The 20,442-nt window shown below is 41.2% G+C and overlaps 1 protein-coding gene across 1 annotated transcript; it reads left to right on the top strand.

Annotated features, from left to right (window-relative positions):
• Positions 1-6,218: 6,218 nt before the first annotated feature.
• On the top strand, positions 6,219-19,717 carry C4H2orf50 (chromosome 4 C2orf50 homolog). The gene is made up of 4 exons (XM_061626221.1): positions 6,219-6,308; positions 15,148-15,312; positions 17,229-17,268; positions 19,465-19,717. Exons 1-4 carry the CDS (start codon positions 6,247-6,249, stop codon positions 19,654-19,656), a joined length of 459 nt encoding a protein of 152 aa, XP_061482205.1. The 5' UTR covers positions 6,219-6,246; the 3' UTR covers positions 19,657-19,717.
• The last annotated feature ends 725 nt before the right edge of the window (positions 19,718-20,442 follow it).

The following is a 20,442-nucleotide window of genomic DNA, read 5'->3' as shown; positions in this document are numbered from 1 at the left end:
ATGACACATCTACAGAGCATGACAACATATATTTTAGGCATCAAAGAACAATATAAAAAAACTGGATCAATGTCCCAATATCACTTTACTGAATGTGATCGTCTTGGGGTAAACATCATTACTCTTGTCTGTTCTCAAAATGATTGTGAGCGGTACATAAATGAGGCACTTGCAGAAATATCTAATGCTGTTTGTGTGTGTGTGTTTCTATATGTGTGTGTGTGTCAGCACAGCTCATATGATTTTAGGTGTGTCCCACCACTGAGGCCAATCACAAGACATCCATCTGCTTAATGGCAGCTGGTTAAATAAACCACCAGATTACATGGTAGACTTAAAGCTGAAGTTTTACCTAGCCAGAACACCTTAGTGAAGCTTCATACAAATATATAAAAATGGTATTATCCATTTTGAAGAAGGAGAAAAAGTTGTTACATAAATTAACAAGAGTCACAGCAGATTTTCTGCTTTCTTCACTTTTATTTTTTGAGCCATTAATAACCCTACATTTACAAGACACTAAAATTTCTTCCCCTTTTATGCTTGAATATTACTGAGAATGTCAATTCATGGGGTCTAGTGATTACTTAACAGTAAAATTAGGTTTCTTAACAAAACAAAAAGAGCACAGACAAAAATATTTGAAAAAATAAAAACACCTGATGCTAATTATTGAGATTAAGTATAGATGGACATGCAAATGCCCCCTTTTCTTATTACATCAGCAAGCCAAAATGAGATGTATGAGTCATGCTCCACAAGTCCACTGTTTTGGTGTGACACAGCAACCCACCCTTACTTGATGTTTCAACACAAAGATCGGAAGAAATGTGTATTCCTTACATATAATAAAAATGCAAGAGTTTCATCATGTAGCTCCCATTGGAGGAAGTGTAGTGCAGCACCACAATCCTGGATTTGCATTAGGGATGAACGGCTGCGTCAGTTTCAGTTTTCTTAGTTTCTCGTTTTTCCAATCTTCGATTCACTTCTCCACATTTCTGTAGCAAGTTGTGCTTTAAGAAAAATCCTCAAAAAAACACTTCAGTATTTTAGTGTGAATTTCTTCTAATAAACGCATTTCTAAACCTCGGTTGGAGAATTGCATCATAAAATTCAGATCAGTGTAAATGTCAAAGGATGGCTGTGTTTTGGAAAGAGCTAATTTGATAGCTTTAAATGTGAACTGAATCGAATTTCTCCCCCATCCCAATTTGAATGAAGTCAGAGCGCAGTCCCCATTGGAGGATCTGTAGTGACTCATCACAATCCTGGATTTCCATGAAGTCAGGGTGAGGGTAATGGAGCAAAAGAGAAGGCAGATTGTGCAATAGCAGTGGCCATAGGATGGGAGTGAGAACGGAAGAACATTGGCAGGGGAAAAGCGATGGTTTAAAACAACGGGAGAGGTTTGAATAGATTGGCAAGGGAGAAATAACAAGAAGAAATAGCAGAGATGGGAACAACACAGAAGCTAACACCAAAAAGCTAACACAACAGAGCCTTTCCTATCTTCCTTCTTGCTGTTCTCAAACCTTATTTCAAACTGCAACTTTTTTCCTCTCCGTGTCTTCCCTTTCAGTGTCTCTCCTTTCTTACTGTACTCAAACTCCTCCCTCTTTCATCCCTCAGCTGCCTCATGTGAGAAAGATCAAGGATGCGGAGCCCTCAGATATTCTATAGTACCTTCACACAATGCATTTCACTCCTGTTCCATGTATTGTCTTCAATATGAAGTTACAGATTTAATGTAGTAATTTAGATCAGGTATTTTATTAACAAGCTAACACCCATATATGTACAACATCTTTCAACTGAACTTAACCTCTTACTGAGCATACTAAATGACAGGATAGCTCTTTCTAGTCATCTTAAAGATACAGTAACATATATCATGGGGGGGTGCGCAAAGAGGACTGCAGAATAGGAGGAAGAAAGCGGCATGGAAATGGGGGTGATCTGTGTGCAATGGGGAGTTAGGAAAAGGAGGGAGAAAAGTTAAGAAAAGCGGGGAAATGAAAATGGGGGTGTGCGTGCAAAGGGAGCTACAAAATTGGATGGAGGGGAGGAGGCATGGAACTGGAGTGGACTGTGTGCATGGAGGAGTTGAGAGGGAAAAGGAGTGAAGGTGAATATGGGGTGCAAAAAGGTGTTGCAAAAAAGGAGTAGGAGGCATGGGAATGGGGTGAAGATGAAAGGAGAGTACAGCAGGAGGGGATGGTGGCTTCATGATCGGGTGGAAAATTAAAAGTGTGCTTAGTAGTTGCAATGTGTGAGAGGAGGAAAATGCAGGAGGTTGCCATGGTCTTTATGCAAGGGGGGATTGCACAAAAGGAGGGGGGAGACATGGACATGGGGGTGAAGCTGAAAACAGATGCAAAGCGAGACTACAGGGGTAACCAGGAATGGGGTTGGAGTGTTGAAAAGGGAGCTTAGTAGTTGCATGCGGGAGAAGGAGAAGTTCATGTGGGGGGAATAGTGATGGTTGGGTGGTAAGCAGAGCAAGCAGAGGCACAGCCCCTCGTTGTAACAAAAGAATGATGGGGCAAGTATATTTTGCACTGTAGGTACACAGATGGGATAGTCCCTTCATATTATAATTCATCTTTATGTTGGAATCATTAATGTTGAATGCAAACCTAGATGTATCCTGAGTCTCACATGGCTCCAGGACTCATTACCTAAGAACAGCTGCCTCTTATGACTAATGCTGAAATTAATGAATGCAACTCTCAGAATTGCGAAGGTTATTTTAAAAAAGCTGGAAAACAGTAATTACCATTTTGATTTAACATTGTTATATATTCAACACAGCACAGTGGGGAGGAGAGCCTGGCTGGGAGTCCAGAGTCTGTGAATTCAAATCCCCACTCGTGTCTCCTGGATGTCAAGGGCCAGCTAAAAATCATCCCCACAGTGAGTGGCTCAGGCATTACGTGCCCTGCCACCTGTGCAGCCGTGGGCAAGCTGCATAGTCCCAAGGAGCCCAGTTGCCCCCCAGCTGGCAGTTGCAGACAAGGAAGGGGCTGGCTTGTGCAGCTGTGGCAAGCTGAGCAGGTCCTAGCCAGCTGGGGAGGACTAGCCTCAGAGGGAGGCAATGGTAAACCCCCTCTGAAAACCGCTTACCATGAAAACCCTATTCATAGGGAAGCCATAAGTCAGGATTGACTTGAAGGCAGCCCATATTCAAAATGAGACCATCTAATCACATACAGGTCAGAATTTTTCCTTGAGCCCAGGACGGCAATCCTTGCGAGCTCCTCCTTCTAGTCTTGTTCCTGATCTTTAGGTTTTCTTTCCTGTTGGACGATCAACGGGGGAAAAAAATTAACTGGCTGCTATATAAAGGATTAACTAAGCAATTGGAAACATTGTGGAGAGCAATTGAATTTTTACTGGTAGCTGGGTTGATTGTTCTGTCCAGAAACCCTGAAAAGGTCTCATGCCGAGTTGCACATATTGGAAAAATCAGAAATTTGGCTTGAGTAACAGCCTAGGTGGCTAGCTGTGGTATACACAATAATATTTCTATCCATCTATGGCTGTTTTCATTCTTTGCCATCAGGTACTCAAGAAAAAGAAGAAGAAATAGCCACTATAATTGCATTGAGTACACGGAGTGCTTTAAAAGGTTGCCACACAGAGAAGGGCTAGGATCTCTTCTCAATCATCCCAGAGTTCAGGACACGGAATAATGAGCTCAAGCTGCAGGAAGCCAGATTTCGACTGGACATCAGGAAAAACTTCCTAACTATTAGAGCCATATGACAATGGAACCAATTACCTAGAGAGGTAGTGGGCTCTCCGACACTGGAGGCATTCAAGAGGCAGCTGGATCGCCATCTGTCGGGAATGCTTTGATTTGGATTCCTGCATTGAGCAGGGGGTTGGACTTGATGGCCTTATAGGCCCCTTCCAACTCTACTATTCTATGATTCTATGAAAAGAGTAAAGGACAACTTAGGGTAGCCATTTTTTCAGATCACTTTAAATTAACTCTGTATTTCACTCTTTAGCAATAAGCAAAAATTAAAAACATGGCTGTGTACTAGCAATGAGCTCCATTTCTGCAATAATGGATTTGCCATTGGATTATTATTCTTGATATTCTTTATCTTTGCAGAGAGAATTTTGAAGTAGCAACTCTCCATGCCTGTTTTCTTCCTTTTTTCCAGTTTGTTTTTTAAAGTCACTTTGAAATCATCCATAGTGTGAGTGATACTTTTATTGATCTACTTTCTGTGTGAGCTCTTCAAATGTATATTCCCTTTCACTGATGTCAATGAAATGCTGATTGTAACTGACAGACAGAAAGCAACAGGGGGGAATGAGGTGTTGATTATAAGCAGAAAGGGGGAAGACACTTACTTGATTATCTGCCTTAATCTGTCTGCTCTGCAGTGCACTTGAAAAGGAATATAAACAGGCAATCATTACAGAGTTCAGAATAAAATCGATACCAGTGGAGGCTCATGAATAAATAGCTATTATAATATAATAAACTACAGTTCTTAGGATTCTTGCGGGATGAAATGTGCTTTAAATGTATGGTGTTTACAAGCCCACTTTAAGAGCAAACATGAGAATCAGGCTGAAGTGTTTCATTTGGGTGTACAAAAAATAAGAAACAGAGAGGCACAGAATCCCCACATACAAAATGCCACTTAATTTTTATTTTTGTCCCTAAGGATGCTCAGTCTAAGGCATTAGATCAGCAGTGGGGAACCTTCTTTAGCCTGAGGGCCGCTTGCCCTTCTGGGCAACCTTCCAGGAGCCACATGCCACTGATGGGTGGGGGGCAGAGGCAAAAATGGGTGGAGTAATGAATGTACCTTTTTATCTTTGTACAGAAGGCTACTATTTACACACACTCACAACATCCCTCTCTGTCCTCCATCCAAACAAGCAAGAGACATTATCAGAGTTCAAGGGCACATTCCAGCCAGGCATGAACAATGATGAGATAAGTCTTTGAAGGAACATTTTTATAAAATGATTTTTATGATTATGCTCAATGTTTTTCCTTCCCTTGAAACCCTGCCAATTTTCTAACTATCCTCTCCATGTTAAGAGTATGCTGCTGGATCGTGCGCACTATGAATCATGAGGAAAGTCTTTTGCAAAAAGAGCTGAGCTGCCAGCTTCTCCTGGCAAAGCAGCAGTAGATTTTTCACCCATCCAGCAGCTGTTTGCTGCCTTTGAAGAGCTTAATGGTGCAGTGCATACGCACACACACACCAGCTCGCTGAGAATTACAGTACCCAAAAGATCTGCTGCCAAACAGATAATCCAGGGCACAGTTTCCTTTCACTCAGTGGCAGTCCAAACAACCATTTGGGATCAGATTTAAAGTACAAACTATTCATTGCGCTCTAGTGAAAGACCCTACAATGGATATCCCTGTCTCACTTTTCCAAGGCTATGAAGGTCACTGAGCTGTTTGCTTCAACTTGCTTTCCCTGATAAAAGTATATTTCCTTGTCATGGCAAACATAAGCCATCATAGTAACACTCTTATTACTGACAATGATTTAAAGACCAATCTGTGTCGGGAGTCAGAGTGCGTTTGTAGGGATGTTGCATCACAGGGGAAAGACCGTTCATCCTGCCAATGAGAGAACAGATTCCTTTCTGGAGGGACAGAACAGTTCAGTTGATCCAGGACAAATCAGGATATGTCTTTGAAGAGGACTCAATTATTTTGTATATCTGGAGGACTCCCTGCAGGTTCCATGCCCCTGCTTGAAAGTTTAAATAATCTCTTTGTCTCTCTCTGGTAGGAAACCAGATTGAGTTCTTGGATTTGGGGGGGGGTGCATAGTCCTTCTTTTTATGTCCATTATATTTTTCTTATTTAAATCACACACACACACTGCTATTTTCCCTATGAAGGAAAATATACAAGCACCAATAAATGCTTGGGATGTAGTCATGAGTTATTTTCTCTCTGAATAATATTGTCTGCAGATTTCAAAGCTGTGCTGTGGAAAGAGAGATGGCTTATTGAGAAAGATGTATAGCCCTAATCACGACCCATTTGTTGCTAAAGCAATTAGAAAAGCCACTTGTAAAGCTTCTGCAAATTCTTCAACCAATGGAAATGTATTTGAACTGTAAACAGAAGCAAAAGTTGCTATGGTGCACTCTTTTTGCAGCAAGCCATGTGGTTAGGCTGGCAATGGCAAACAATACGTATGTGGCATGCATGGAGTCGAAATGAGAAGAGCAAAGTAACTTGGCCTCAGTATGGCTCTCCAAAGTCCTTTTTCGAAGAAAACAGGTTTGGAACTTCAAATTCAACAAAGGAGGTATGTAGAATTGTGGATTTTGCTGAAATGTTGTTGATGGCACTTTGCTAAAAACACACTGAGGTGCTGTTCGTAACCCAAGGCAGAGTTCTAAACCCATTGCAGTGTTTTTAAATTGCTCAGATTTGAATAACTGAAGTAAGATGGCTAAGAACTGTAACGCATACGGATGCTTGCCTCAGTAAAGCTGTCAAAACCAGCACCTCTGAGGGGATTTTTCCACTTCCCGAATGTAACTCATAGAGATTTTATTGCATGGATTCCTGCCATCTCATGGAGAGTCTTTGTACCCACATGGGCAGCTGGGCAGCTACTAGCAGGGGTGCTGAGAGTCTCCGATACAATACCACGGTTCCATTCTGTCCTATGTGTGCTAAGGCTCCTTACTGTTTTCACACACAATTGTGCCCCAAATAAGGCTAACCTACAGATGTCCTTGAAGTAAAAACTTGTGACAACACAGCAAAATAAATATGATCAAGGCTGCAATGAGCTAATGAAATTTTCTCTTGAAGGGAATCAGTGAATAGATTTTACTTCACTCAAGATCAACCCAGTATATTTAGGAATGGGGAAATAAACTGCATTCGGTCTCAAATTTTAGGGCTATGTCTTCTGAGTTTCACTAAATGTGTGTTTTCTTGTCTAGCTATAGGGACGATAACCACATTCACATCATACATTTATTCTACCATTATTCCACTCTAAACAGTCATGGCTTCCCCCAAAGAATCCTGGGAAGTGTAGTTTGTGAAAGGTGCTAAGAGTTATTAGGAGACTTCCTACTCCCCTCATACAGCTACAATTCTCAGAGGCCTCTGGGAAGAGAGACTGACTGTTAAACAGCTCTGGCAACCGTAGCTCTGTGTGGGGTCTCCTAACAACTCTCAGGACCCTTCACAAACTACCCTTCCCAGGATTCTTTGGGGAAGCCATGGCTGTTTAAAGTGGAATAAATGTATGGTGTGCATGTAGCCAGTATTCTCCACATGAAACTCATTCCTCGCTCCTTATCTTTTGACACAATTCTTTACTGATGTATATTCATTAAAACCTGCAAATGTTGCTGGATTCCAACTGCAGCCAGCCCTAGCCAGCATGGCCAGTGGTTAAGGATGATGGATGTTAGAGCCCAGTGACACCTGGGGGATCACATGTTATAGTAAGTGTTCAGTACTATATTAAAAGCAGTAGGAGAAGTAAAATGACAAGTAAAATAGTCTCCAAATAAGGCAGGACAAATTTCTGTGGAGAAAAGTTCCATTGACTGGTTACCAAAGTTAAAGTGGGACAATAATTGTCCCATTTGGACATGTCTGACTCATAATTTCTGTTTCATAGGTAAGAAAGTTACAAAAAAAAGATTTAAAAACTGATTTAATTTTACCTGATTTAAACATTTGATTGCTTGCAAATGCTTTGTGCAGCTTAAATGCAGCATTGTAGAGAAAACACATATAAAAAAAGAGAAATTGTTTTGTCAGTATGCTGGCCACTTTCCACTGTTTACTTTGCCCTACATCACCCTCTTGTGGTCAGTGTTTGTTTTGACAGATTATCATCTCTCCCTCCATAAAATAACAGGAAACCACATGAATTTCCATTCTGCTTTTGGTATCACTGTTCACTGACCTTCTGAGGAACTGACATGCAGTGTAAACTCAATATGCTATTCACACATGCTTCCGCTCATAAATCAGTTCAGTTCAATTTAATGGTTAACCAAAAGGGTTTTAACCACTCATTCATAAATCACTGGAAACAAATTCCGAAGCAGCAATGTTCTTTCTTCTAGTACCATGGCATTCATCACCAGCCTTCTGCTGCAACAGATTCTTGTTGTGTGAAATCCCTGGAGGCTTCAAACAATAGTCATATAAAGACGCTTCAGATTAAAGCAACATAGAGAAGCATTAGGAGAGACATTTTTATATGCCTCGTCCCTATGCTTTTGGCAGCACCTAACCCCACAGAAATCTAGCAAGTGAAACATCTCCTGCCATGAAGACAGCGATAAGTAAAGTCTCACCTGCGTAACTGCTGTGCATAGGAGTAGAGCCAATAAAAAGGGATTCAAGAGTAAAAAAGTAGGTTTTGGGTTAGGTTTATTCAATTTATATATCACACTAAAAGCAATCCTGAAGTGATTTACAACCAAAGTAAAACATACAATAAAAATCACATGCACATAAGGAAAAATAGAGTCAACAGTACAATATCTGATCAATGGTGCTTGGCATATGCCAGGGGAAACAAAAATGTCTTTGCCTGGTGCCAAAACAATGACAAGATTGGTGACATGTGGCTCTCCCTACACAAACGTAGTGAAACAGAAAGGTACACTCATATGCCACAATGGTCTGCCTTATGTGGTCCACAAAATGCTTGCAGAGCTTTGCAGGAAAGTACCAACTTAAAAACATCTTACAGCATGAAAGTGTGATTCTGCAGTCCTCCACAGTGCTGTACAATGTAGTGTTATGACTTCATGCTGCCATCCCAAACTGATTTAAGGCACAGTAGTGAGGACAGGCACCACCAGTAGCAGACAGTGTGGTGGGGTTGCACCACTTACCTGACCTCCAATTGGTCACGTTGTTGCTGCTTACTGGGAGGTAGAGGATGTTGGCAAAGAAAGAGTGCCTGAATGTATTTTTCCACAGCAAGGTAGCAAGGCCAAGAAGCTCAGAAGATGTGCCAATCCCAAGGACATGTTACCAGGCAACCGTGGCTCTTGCAGCTGGCCTTATCTATAAGACTGGGCAGAGCAGCCAGTCTAGTGTGGGAAAAGAAGTGGGGGTCAAGGAGTTTGTTAGCAGAGAAAGAGAGAGCTTGTAATGTAAACCTCTATTGTCCTCTATTGTCCTAAAACCTCTATTGTCAGTAAAGTGACTCTTAAAACTTACTATTGGTCTGGCTCATTGCTTCAACTGGGATCTAGCCTGTCACTATACTGTTCTGCTTTCTGGGCATCTGCTTGTGCCCGATCCAACATCCAACAAGTGGTAGCAGAGAATGGTTTCGGTGCGCAGACGGATGTCCGAAGAAAAGACAAAAGAGAAGTAAAGAGGACAAGCGTGTGAAGAGATGGCGAAACCGAAAGCTGAGCTGAAAGCTGTGAGAGAGCCGTGGGAATAACTGACTGAAGGACAGAGGTGAGAAGCTCTAATTACAAAGGCGGTGAACTGTGAAAAGTGAAAGTATGTCTGTTACGTTATCGGCCGGGATTCCCTTGGAAAAACTGACAGGGAAAAATTATGGCACTTGGAAGCAGAGAATGCAGGTGCTGCTAGTGAAAGAAGACCTATGGAAAGCTATCGCAGAGGACCCACCCGCCGTGGTGCCAATTCCAGCAGACTGGAGAAGGCTGGATGAGAGGGCAAAGGCGTTAATTGTTCTTTCTATTGATGATTCTCAATTACTGCACGTGCGTGAAGCAACAACAGCTAAAGAAACCTGGGAAACTTTAAGAAATATTCATGTGAGAAAGACTGCCAGTTCTAAAATATATCTTGCCAGAAGATTGTATCAGATGCGCTTATCTGACAATACAACCATGTCAGAGCATTTATTGGACATAAACAGACTGTTTGCTGAATTGTCAGAACATGAAGTTGAACATTCTCAAACGCAAAAAGTGTATATCACATTATCTTCACTAGATTCAAGTTATGATAGTCTGGTGAGCTCAATGCAAGCGATGAATGACGCAAATCTGACCATGGATTACATAGAAGGCAAACTTTTGCAGGAGTATCAAGGAAGGCAAGAAATGGCAAAGCAAGAAAAGACTGAGACTAAACACGTGGAAAAGCATAACAACAAAGCAGCACAAGAGAGACTGTATGGACAAAAGGCATGTTATTTTTGTGGTTCCAGGCAACATCTTCAAAAGAATTGTGAAGCAAGAAGAGGAGAAAAAGGAAGAAAACCATGTATACAGGTGATATATGCTAGTAAAAATAAGCAATATGTTAACAAAGAGCAGGGAAACAAATGTAAAAGTTTATGGGCAATTGACAGTGGGGCTACAAATAGCATAATCAAAGATAAATCAATGTTTCATACATATTGTGACGTAGAGGATCATGTGATAATGGCTGATGGATCTAAGAAACATATTAAAAGTAGAGGGACAATGAAATTAGCAGGTTTTAATATGATTATGACAGATGTGCTGTTTATTCCTGACATTGAATGCAACATTATGGCTGTGTCGAAACTCAATGAAATGGGGTTCAATGTGATGTTCAAAAGGGGTACAGTTCATATTATGAGAGAAGAAAAAATATTCATGAAAGGGATAGTAAAGGATTCATTGTTCTACCTAAACTTGAAACAAACAAACCATATACGCATGTGTGTTAATGAGAAACCCCATAATGATTGTGTACATTTATGGCACAGAAAACTAGGCCATATAGGATATGAGAATGTGGTGAAAACAACAGAGAATAGTAAAGATGTGACATTGAGAAATTGTGGTAAATATGTAGCCTGTAATGTGTGTCAGCAAACCAAAGCAATTGTGTCAGCAAGAAACACTGAAGCCAAGTCTAATACAAATGCACCCACAGTACATGACAGAGAAACAGGGGTAAAAGAAAAAGACACTGAATACCTTGGTAAAAGTGACAAGCGAATGTTGAGACGTTCTGGAAGGACAAATTTGGGTGTGCTGCCTGACAGATTTAGGAATGCCACAGTAAAGGGGATTGAAGCACAAACACACAGGGTAATGGATGCTGACACATTATACTTGGAGTGTGTAAAACCCAAAGAGATAAACTGATGATGTTTGTAAAACCTCTGTAAAATAAAGGAACAAAGAAATGTAGATGTACACTGAACTGAACATGTAAACTGAAAAATGTATCATGTGGAGAAATGTGATTTAAGTGAATACAAAAAAATGTAAAATGTAAATGTAATGGCAAATGGAAGCAAAAAAAAAGTGAACAAATGTAAAGGTGTAGGCTATGGAAAAATAGGTGGGGAGTGTTGGCAAAGAAAGAGTGCCTGAATGTATTTTTCCACAGCAAGGTAGCAAGGCCAAGAAGCTCAGAAGACGTGCCAATCCCAAGGACATGTTACCAGGCAACTGTGGCTCTTGCAGCTGGCCTTATCTATAAGACTGGGCAGAGCAGCCAGTCTAGTGTGGGAAAAGCAGTGGGGGTCGAGAACTTTGTAGTGGAGAGAAGGAGCTTGTAACGTGTATCCTAAAACTTCTTGTCAGTAAAGTGACTCTTAATACTTATTTGAGTGTCTGGCTGATTACTTGAAAACGGGACCTAGCTCGCAACTATCAGTGGCTTTATCCTGTGCATGTTCTGTCTGAGCACTGGAAGACCAGCAGGACCAGCATATCGATCCAACAGAGGAGGGGCCAGCGTGGTATAAGCGCACTAGTGGAGCCAATCTGGTGCTCCTGCTGGTGTGTTTGCACTGCAGCAACCTCGCCTATACCTCAGGTAAGTGACACCACCCCACCATGTTATCTGGGCACTGCACCAACAACCACCACCATCACTGGAAGTGCAAATCTTGCTTCTTGACAGTGCACAGAGGGGCACAATCAGGCCTTCAATGAAATTATGTTGAATTATCTTGAAATATATTTTCAAGCTGGAATTTTACTGCATTGCTTGCAAACAGAGCTGGGATTGCCATTTATATGGCTATTTGTAAAAAGGCCATTGCTGTTTCCCTGTATCAGCTTTCCTTATCCCTTGAAGAACATGTTTCCAGGGGTCTACTAACTTGGCTGCCCTTGGTAGCCAGGCACCATTTGTGGTCACCATTGAACACTGGATGTTCTTGTGAAGAGCTTGGTCTTTTCCCTGGAATGCAGTTATGCGAGGTTGAACTGTGTTGTGAAGGATTCAAGGAGTTCATATTCTGTGTCTATACTTCTTGCTGTGGTAGTGTATGTCGAGTGTGTGTAAGTGAGCTGCAAGAGGTTATGTCTCTCACCACCTCTTCCATATTTTAGGCACAAACTTCCTTCAAGTTCCCACCTGTTTTGTTTCTTTGTCACATTCACACTATGCATTTCAAACACATTTATACCACTTGAACAGTCATGGCTCCCTCCAAGGAATTCTGGGAACTGTAGTTTACCCCTAGCACCCTTAACAAACTACAGGATTCTTTGGGGAAAGCCATGTGCATTACATATATGATGTGAATGAGACCTTAGTTTGGTCATTCTACCTCAGGAACCTTTGGGCCTCCAGATGTTGATGAACTTTAAATCCCATCATCCATGGCCATTGTCCATTCTTGATGGGGAATTGTATTTCAGCAACATCTGGAGGGCCAAAGGTTCTCCACACCTGTTCTACCTACTCCATCCTTTATACCAGAAGTGTTGAACCCATGGCCCTCCAGATGCTGTTGGACTCCAACCACCATCATCTGTAGCCATCATGGCCAATAGTTAGGGAAAATGGGAGTTGAAGTCCAGTGTATGGAAGGTCACATGTTTCTCACCCATGCTTTTTAGGGCTGTACCCCCCACCCTGATCTGACTTGTGGCTCTGATTTGTAAATATAGATCAGGCCCAACCTGGACTAGACAGATTTGGACCCAATCTGAAACCAATCTGATCCGAATTTGGATCACAATCCGGATATTACAAATCTCCAGAAATCCCATTGACTTACATTTCAAAACCAAAACAGCTATAATGTTCTTGCTTTTTTACCTAGATACATAATATTTGGAGATGTGATAGCTGCTATATAGGGGATTAATCCTGCTATGTGGCAGGTGGATAGCTCCAGGGGTTTTCATGCTAGCCACATTTAAAATGTTTCAAAATTGAAACGGACATAATAGCTTTGTTTTTTCACACAGGGGCATGACATTTGGGGACATGGTAGCCACTACAGAGGGCATTTACCCTGCCAAATATCATGTCAGTAGCTGCAGGGATTTTCATGCTAGCCACCTTTAAAATTTGCTTTTTCCAAGCAAGATTTTTTATAAAATAGACCCTGTCATATAGGGGGCAGATTGCCAACAGTAGTAGTGAATGAAGGAAAAATAAAAATGCTATTTAATATTAATAATATTCACTGTGGTTAGCAATTGGAAACAACAACTCCTCTTAAATCAGAATGCTGGCTAATACGCTCAAAAGGTTTGGCTGGCTGGCTAATAATAATTTTACAAAAATTATGTAACCACACAAGCTGGCTACTTCTTATTGTCTGTGGGTAGCAATTGGAATTATTATTATTATTATTATTATTATTATTTCAGAAAGCTGTGGCTAAATATGCCCACAAGGTTTAATAATAATTCTTAGTAATCAGAATAAACATTAAAAAAACACAGATAAACTTTTTTAAAAAAAAAAATGTAAATAAGGATGGGACTGGGACTGATTTAGAAAGAACAGAAAACATTCACAAGCTGAATGAATGCCACTCAACCACCACCAAATATTTCTAAGAGACAGAACTTACAAAACATTTCTGCATTTTAAGACTTCACCCCTTGCAAGCACTGTGATTAGAGAGTGTTGAGTGGGGTGATAGCATTCTAGCTCTCTTTCCCCACCCTGGAGTTCTCCTCATATGGTGTGGTAATTGTTCCATTTCAGAGAAACCCTGTCTGGGTTCATTAGAGACTGTTCGGAGGTACAGATCTGTACAAATCTCTACAAATTGATTTGGAAGTAGCTGATCAGCTCTGTATAGATTTGTAGCTGCTTCAACCTGATTTCGACAGGATAATAATACACCTTAATTGGCCAAATTTGGTTTGTTATTTGTGATTTGTATAAATACAGTGCACAGCCCTACTGATTTTCACAAAGCTTTTAGTACTCGGTCATCACTTTGTCTGAAGAACAGAAAATATCTAAATATCACTTGTCCGAGGCAGATGATGGTTTGTCTGTTTCAGTGTGTGTGTGCGCGCACACGTGTGCATGCATGTGTGAGCCCAGAGCTGACACTTCATGAAATTTGTTTTTAGTCAGGCCTTAAAATATGTATCTTTACCAAACAGATAACAGAAGCAGAAGACTGAATGCCACTGTATTTAAAAGGGAAATTCCAACCCACACTCAAAAGTCTAGCCAGGCTCTCTAGCAGCTGTCTTTATTGGGTATATGCCTTTTGTCTGTGATGAATATTCATGACAAAGCCAGTCTGGTTTCCAATGGAGACAGTAAACACACTGTGAAAACCCAGGGCTCTTGGGGTGTTTGGTTTCAGCTGCACCAGTATCAAAAAACTCCTCCCTGTAGTACTACCTTCAACAGCCGACTCTCCTTACACATTCAGTGGACATTCTGAGGCTTCCCGGAGCAATATAGGCATTAGACAGCACACATCAGCATAGCTTGCATTTCAGGAACAGAAATGTAAAGCTTACTATGGATAGCTGATAACCCAGGCCTTTCAATAACAGTATATTTGGCTTAAAAAAAATTATACCCAAACTTACCTCCATGCTGGGAACAAACGCAGCTGCCTAATACAACACTCTCAGGCCATCCAGCAAGTGTGCCCCACAATTGAACAGGAAACTGCAAGACCTCTTCAGAAATGTTGCCTGTTGGACACCGGGGTTTCTATTTGTTCTGTTTATCCATAAAATACCTAAGAGAAAATGCTAGACAAAGAAATTGTAACTGTTTAGGATCTTCCTAACACCTGTCAAAGATTGTTTTGAGTTGCTGACCCAATATTGCTTAGCCGAGGAAAGCTCATAAAGGATGAGAAGAGCAAATGGACTCAGGAGGACTACACTGGCCAGGTACCAGTCACCAGCTACTAGCCCTGCAGATGTGAATGTAGCCTCATCATCATCTCCTTCACTCAGCAGCCACCAGTATGGAAGGACCCTATTGGCCACCACACAGAACTCAGTGAAGCAATCAAGCAAAATCCATGGAGAGGAACAAGAAGCCCTGAAAGGGGACCAGGTCCTACAGGACAAGGTCTGGAGAGAGCTTGTGGAGGCTGAAAGAAGGTCAGCCAAATATTGGTAAGTAAACCAGTATTATTCTTCACCAAACAATTGTATTTTGACCTTTGGTGGTCATCTTGAACCTTCCACAACCCTCTTAGATTGTGATCCAAAAGCCCCTTTGTGCTGGGCTGGAGGGGGTGGGTTTGGCAGCATGTCTTGCCTTCAACCAGCCCTGCCTGCTTCCTCCCTTCTGCTCTTGCTGGCATGGCCAACAGGGCTACAGATGCAGTGGTGGTTCCACCACGCCCTCCTGCTGCCCAGCTGAAGTTTGGATTGCCCTGATAGTCATTGTGGGTGCCACTGTTATCATCTCCATGTTGTTGCATTCGCCTACTGCCTTGTTTCTTAGGGCTGCTTTGTACACTGCATCTTTCCCACATGAAGTTCCTATCTCTGTCAGAGAAAGCATACCAGAGCAGAGATTGGGGCCCAATGATATATGCATTCTGTGAAGAATATTACTGTGTTAGAGAAATGTAATACAGGAATTGTGAGCTCTCTGGGGGGGAGGCAAGGTCCATCCATCTTTTTAATGGATGCTGAATTCAACACTTACTACATTTAAAGACCAGCGAAATCTTTCTGAAAAACTGCTTGCTTCACAGGCTGTTAAGAACTAGGGTTATCTATTGCTGTAACTGCTGAAACTTTGCACTAGTTCTGTTCTGTTTTTTTAAATAAAATACAAAGACAGCATCAGTAATAATAGCATTGTGAGAGTTTTAATACCATAAAAACATCTAGGCCAGTGGTCCCCCATCAACTGTGCTCTAGTAGAAAGCTTATAGAGATACTTCAATTAATAAATTAGCAACATCTTCCCTGAAAGGCAGTGTGACCACAACTACCCATCTGTCCAAGCAATATAAAGAAGCACGTTATGTCTAAAGCAGGAGATAGCAGAATGCAAATTGGGATCTACTGGTAGACTGATGGATGAGTTGCAGTAGATGAGTAAAGGTTTCTGATTTCCTTTTTCTTTCTTTTTTTAGCAAAGAGCAAAAGCAAAAGGGCTGCCCCCTCAACCAAATTAAACTGTTCAGATGCTGCTTTGTATTAGCTCAGATGTAAATATGTACTTGAATAAGCAGGACATTCCAGTGTGTGGCCCATGAAGTGCAAGAGGTAACTGGCTCTGCCCCCTGAACTGCCATTTTTATTTTTTTAACAAGATTTATATACCGCTTGATTCTAATAAAGCCTCACAGCGGTTTACACAAAATAAAACAAAACTTTAAAATTATCAATAAAGGACAGTTAAAAACATTTACAGACATTCAAAAATGAATTACAATGAACAGCAGGGTAAAAAAAAGATTAAATCATATGTAACATCTACAGATGCTACTGGAGGTCGCTGATTCATAGGGTCACTGTAAGTCGTAATTGACTTGAAGGCACATAGCAACAACAGCAGCATCTACATGTCTGGGGAGGCTTGTGCCTAAACAAAAAAAATTTTTAAATTTTGTACCCAAGCTGCTATTTTGCACCTGGCTCTAGCTAGTGGACCTTGGAGTACTAGTACAAAGCAAAGTAGATCATATAGGCATGAATTCTGACCATGTCTATTGCAGAGTTAAGCTGGCTAGATGCAAAAGAGGATAGGGCTCCTATACCTTTACTCTCTCTGTAGAAGAGGGAATATCAGGGGATATAGCTTGCATGGCACCTGCTGAAATTCTGCATTCTGCACAATTAAAGGTGCAGGAGTCCTGCCCTCTTTAGCATCTACCTACTCTATGTGTGTAAGTTTATGACACTAGGGACTGAGAGGAGCGGCCTTCCATTCAAGGAACTATTAGTTGCAGTCAGCTCTGAAACTATATATTTATTCTAGGCCTTTAAATGTCCACTTTAATTTCTGAATGTTTGGCATCACTATACTTGGCTAACAAAACTAAAGCATGCTTTTTAAAATTATTCTAAAGGTACCAAAATTGGAGTTTCCTAAAGGACTACGATCCACTGGTAAGTAAAAAACAAATGTCCTTGTTATAACAGGGACAAGGAACTTCAGGGCTGTATAACTAAGATTTTTTTGGCCTTCATTTCACCATACTCATTTTTCCCCTGTCCAGCAATGGCCCCTTGCAGGGGTCCAAAACCTCTGGTTGGTTTTGGTAGCCAGCCAAACTTTTCCTCACTATGCACTGACTCAACCCACAAAATGATGGGGAGTGGTATCTTCTCATTCTGAGCTTTGGGGAGGCTCTGTCTCTGAGGGCCAACATGACTGTGGGAGCAAGCCTGTGTCCCCCTCTCAGCAATATTCAGGGAGTGGGAGATTCCCTTACTCTTCTCCACACTTTGGACATGGCTGGAGGACTCACCCAGATGTTCTGTTAACTTACAGTTCCCAGTCTCCCATCCAAGCAGCTTATCACAGGAACACAAGTAGTGGAATTATACAATGCTAGACCTGCTTGGCTTCATCACAAGAACTGTGTTGAAAGGTCTATATCACTGAGCTATTCTCCTTCCCCTTAAAAAGAGTTCAATTTCCTCTTCTTTTTTTTATAGGATCAAATGTTCCTTAACTCATAGGAATTTTTATATTATTCAAATTCTATACAAAGTATCTGGCTGTCAGAACATCAAAATCTCACTGCTTTCTGCGACAAGGCTCAACATGAGGCTGGTAAGATCCCCCACCTTTCTTCCGAGCATGGAGAAAGTCAGAGTAACCTCCGACTTTGTGCTGGATGAAAAGCTGCAAGACGTTCTGCTACTTCCCAGTCCTTTCTGAAATGAGCACATGATCTGGGAAATACTCTTCTCCAGGCTCGGAAGAAGAACAAGGGTTCTTACAACAATCACAATCATCACAATCACAATCACATAATAATAATAATAATAATAATAATAATAATAATAATAATAATAATAATAATAATAATAATACATGCTCTTGCCAGTGACGAGCCAGCAAGGGCAGTTGTGGATTGCTGGCCAAACAGATTTTGGATATTCAAAAACACCAAAACCCTGTTTGATCAGAGACTGTTTTGGGCTAACCATCATGCCCGCCTTTCTTGGGCCTGAAATTATATATGACATCAAGCCACTGCTAAGAGAAAACGATGACAGAAAAATGCACTGAATTCAAAATACACCAACTTTTGGCTGCAAAGGAAGAGTTAGGAACACACTCAAGACTGCACTCCCAATTCTTCTTTTCCAGGCATGGCTTGAATTCAAGCTGGGCTGCAAAGGAAAAACCATCCTTTGCAGGTACGGCTTGAATTCAAAGAAGAAATCAGGAGAACACTTAGCATGTGCACCCAATTCTCTCATTTGAAGTTGAATTACTTGATGTCAGGTGATGGACAGGTGGGTAATCCCACCCACTCATCTATGTGGCCCATAGGGGGTGAGGGTGAGAAACTTCTCAATCTTGCCTCTTTGGCCAGATCGGGCCACACTCACACCATACATTTATTCCACTATTATTCCACTTTAAACAGTCATGGTTTCCCCCAAAGAATCCTGGGAACTGTAGTTTGATAAAGGTGCTGAGATTTGTTAGGAGACCCCCATTCCCCTCACAGAGCTATAATTCTCAGAGTGGTTTAAAGTCAGTCGCCCTTCCCAGATAACTCTGGGAACTGTAGCTTTGTGAGAGGAATAGGGGTATCCTAACAGCTCTCAGGACCCTTCACAAACTACCCAGGATTCTTTGGGGGAAGCCATGACTGTTTAAAGTGGAATAATATTGGAATAAATGTATGACACAAATGTGGCCCCAGTTCCCCACCCGTATTAAGAGACTTCTTGGAACTGTAGTACTGTAGGTGTATCTATAAAGAGACTACTACTGCTACCTCACTTTTAGTTAATACAGTAGGGCCCCGCTTATATGGCGGGTTAGGGACCAGGCCCCCATCGTAAAGCGGAAATCGCCGTAAAGTGGAACCCCATTGATTATAATGGGGCACATTGCACAAAAATGACCCGAAAATGCTGCAAAATTGGCTTTAAAATGGGGAATTTGCTGGTGCCGCATTAGCAGAATGCAAAGCGCCAGTAAGCGGGGCCCTACTGTATGGGTTTATGACCATATATGGAGAAAAGTGGTCTATAAATATTGGGAAATAAAATAATTGTAACACCTCTTTTTCCTTTGGTTCCAGACAAGGTGATTAACTTGCCATTTCTTTTATCCAGGGCAAGATAAAAAAGCCTGAGAAGCTTCCTGAATACATGTCAGTTTTCTCAGACAAAATTCCCAACACCAGCAGTCACATTATTGGTAGCAGAATGAAAACGGATCTTGGCAAAACCCTGGTAAAAATGGATTACTTCCTCAATTATGGAAGAAGAAAAAACAAAGCTGGACAGGAACTCCAGCCTTCCTAAAATTAAGAAAGAAAAGGAAATCCTGCTCTTACAACAAAATCTCTCTCTCCAGATGTCATATTTCCATAGGTTAGGCAAATATAATTCAAATTCTATCTGCATAAGGCATTAAGTGATTTAAAAGTTAACACCAAAGCTTGCTAATGTAATCCTGAAAAACATGAATATGGGCCTCATCTAATATTTTTAGTTTCACTATTTTCAAAAGTAGTGGAGTTGCATCACTTTCCAAAAGCTTCATCCGTCTAAGGTTATGTTAGACAATTATGAGGTGCAGCTTTACTGAATCTATAACACTTCGCAAGTTTATATTTGCGCCACAAAAAATTAAGAAGAATCTTCATCATCTGCCCACAGCAATTGTCATCATCATATTATACTTATTTCATTTAATGGGCCCAAGGCAATAGTGGTATACTGCCTTGTGAAAGGACATGTAAATTCTGCATTTTCCTGCAAATGAGAAATTCTCTAGAGAACTAATTTCATTCAAGACTAGTCTGCTTCAGATTTGACCTTGTATTCTGCAAAAGCTGTTGTAGGGAACAGAATGCAAGCATGACCTCCTAGGGGACTGTGCTGGCAAGGAGGCTGGCTGGTGACTTTTGATCAGATTTAGCTGCCATATGTTAAAGCAATTTGCAGTGATTCTGTATAAGAGTTTAGAGCAGAGGGATCCAAAGTTGTATAGAATCATAGAATAGTAGAGTTGGAAGGGGCCTATAAGGCCATCAAGTCCAACCCCCTGCTCAATGCAGGAATCCAAATCAAAACATTCCCGACAGA

Source organism: Rhineura floridana, chromosome 4 (genome assembly GCF_030035675.1).
Source record: "Rhineura floridana isolate rRhiFlo1 chromosome 4, rRhiFlo1.hap2, whole genome shotgun sequence".
Taxonomy (NCBI): Eukaryota; Metazoa; Chordata; class Lepidosauria; order Squamata; family Rhineuridae; genus Rhineura; species Rhineura floridana.
This window is presented reverse-complemented; position numbering and strand designations above follow the sequence as displayed.

Excerpts from the sequence above, each read along its gene's own strand:
- C4H2orf50 (XM_061626221.1), top strand. The coding sequence starts at position 6,247 with ATGGCTCTCCAAAGTCCTTTTTCGAAGAAAACAGGTTTGGAACTTCAA. Across the intron at positions 6,309-15,147 it reads CTTCAAATTCAACAAAGGAG|CAGCCACCAGTATGGAAGGA; the intron begins GTATGTAGAATT and ends TCCTTCACTCAG. Across the intron at positions 17,269-19,464 it reads TAAAGGACTACGATCCACTG|GGCAAGATAAAAAAGCCTGA; the intron begins GTAAGTAAAAAA and ends TCTTTTATCCAG.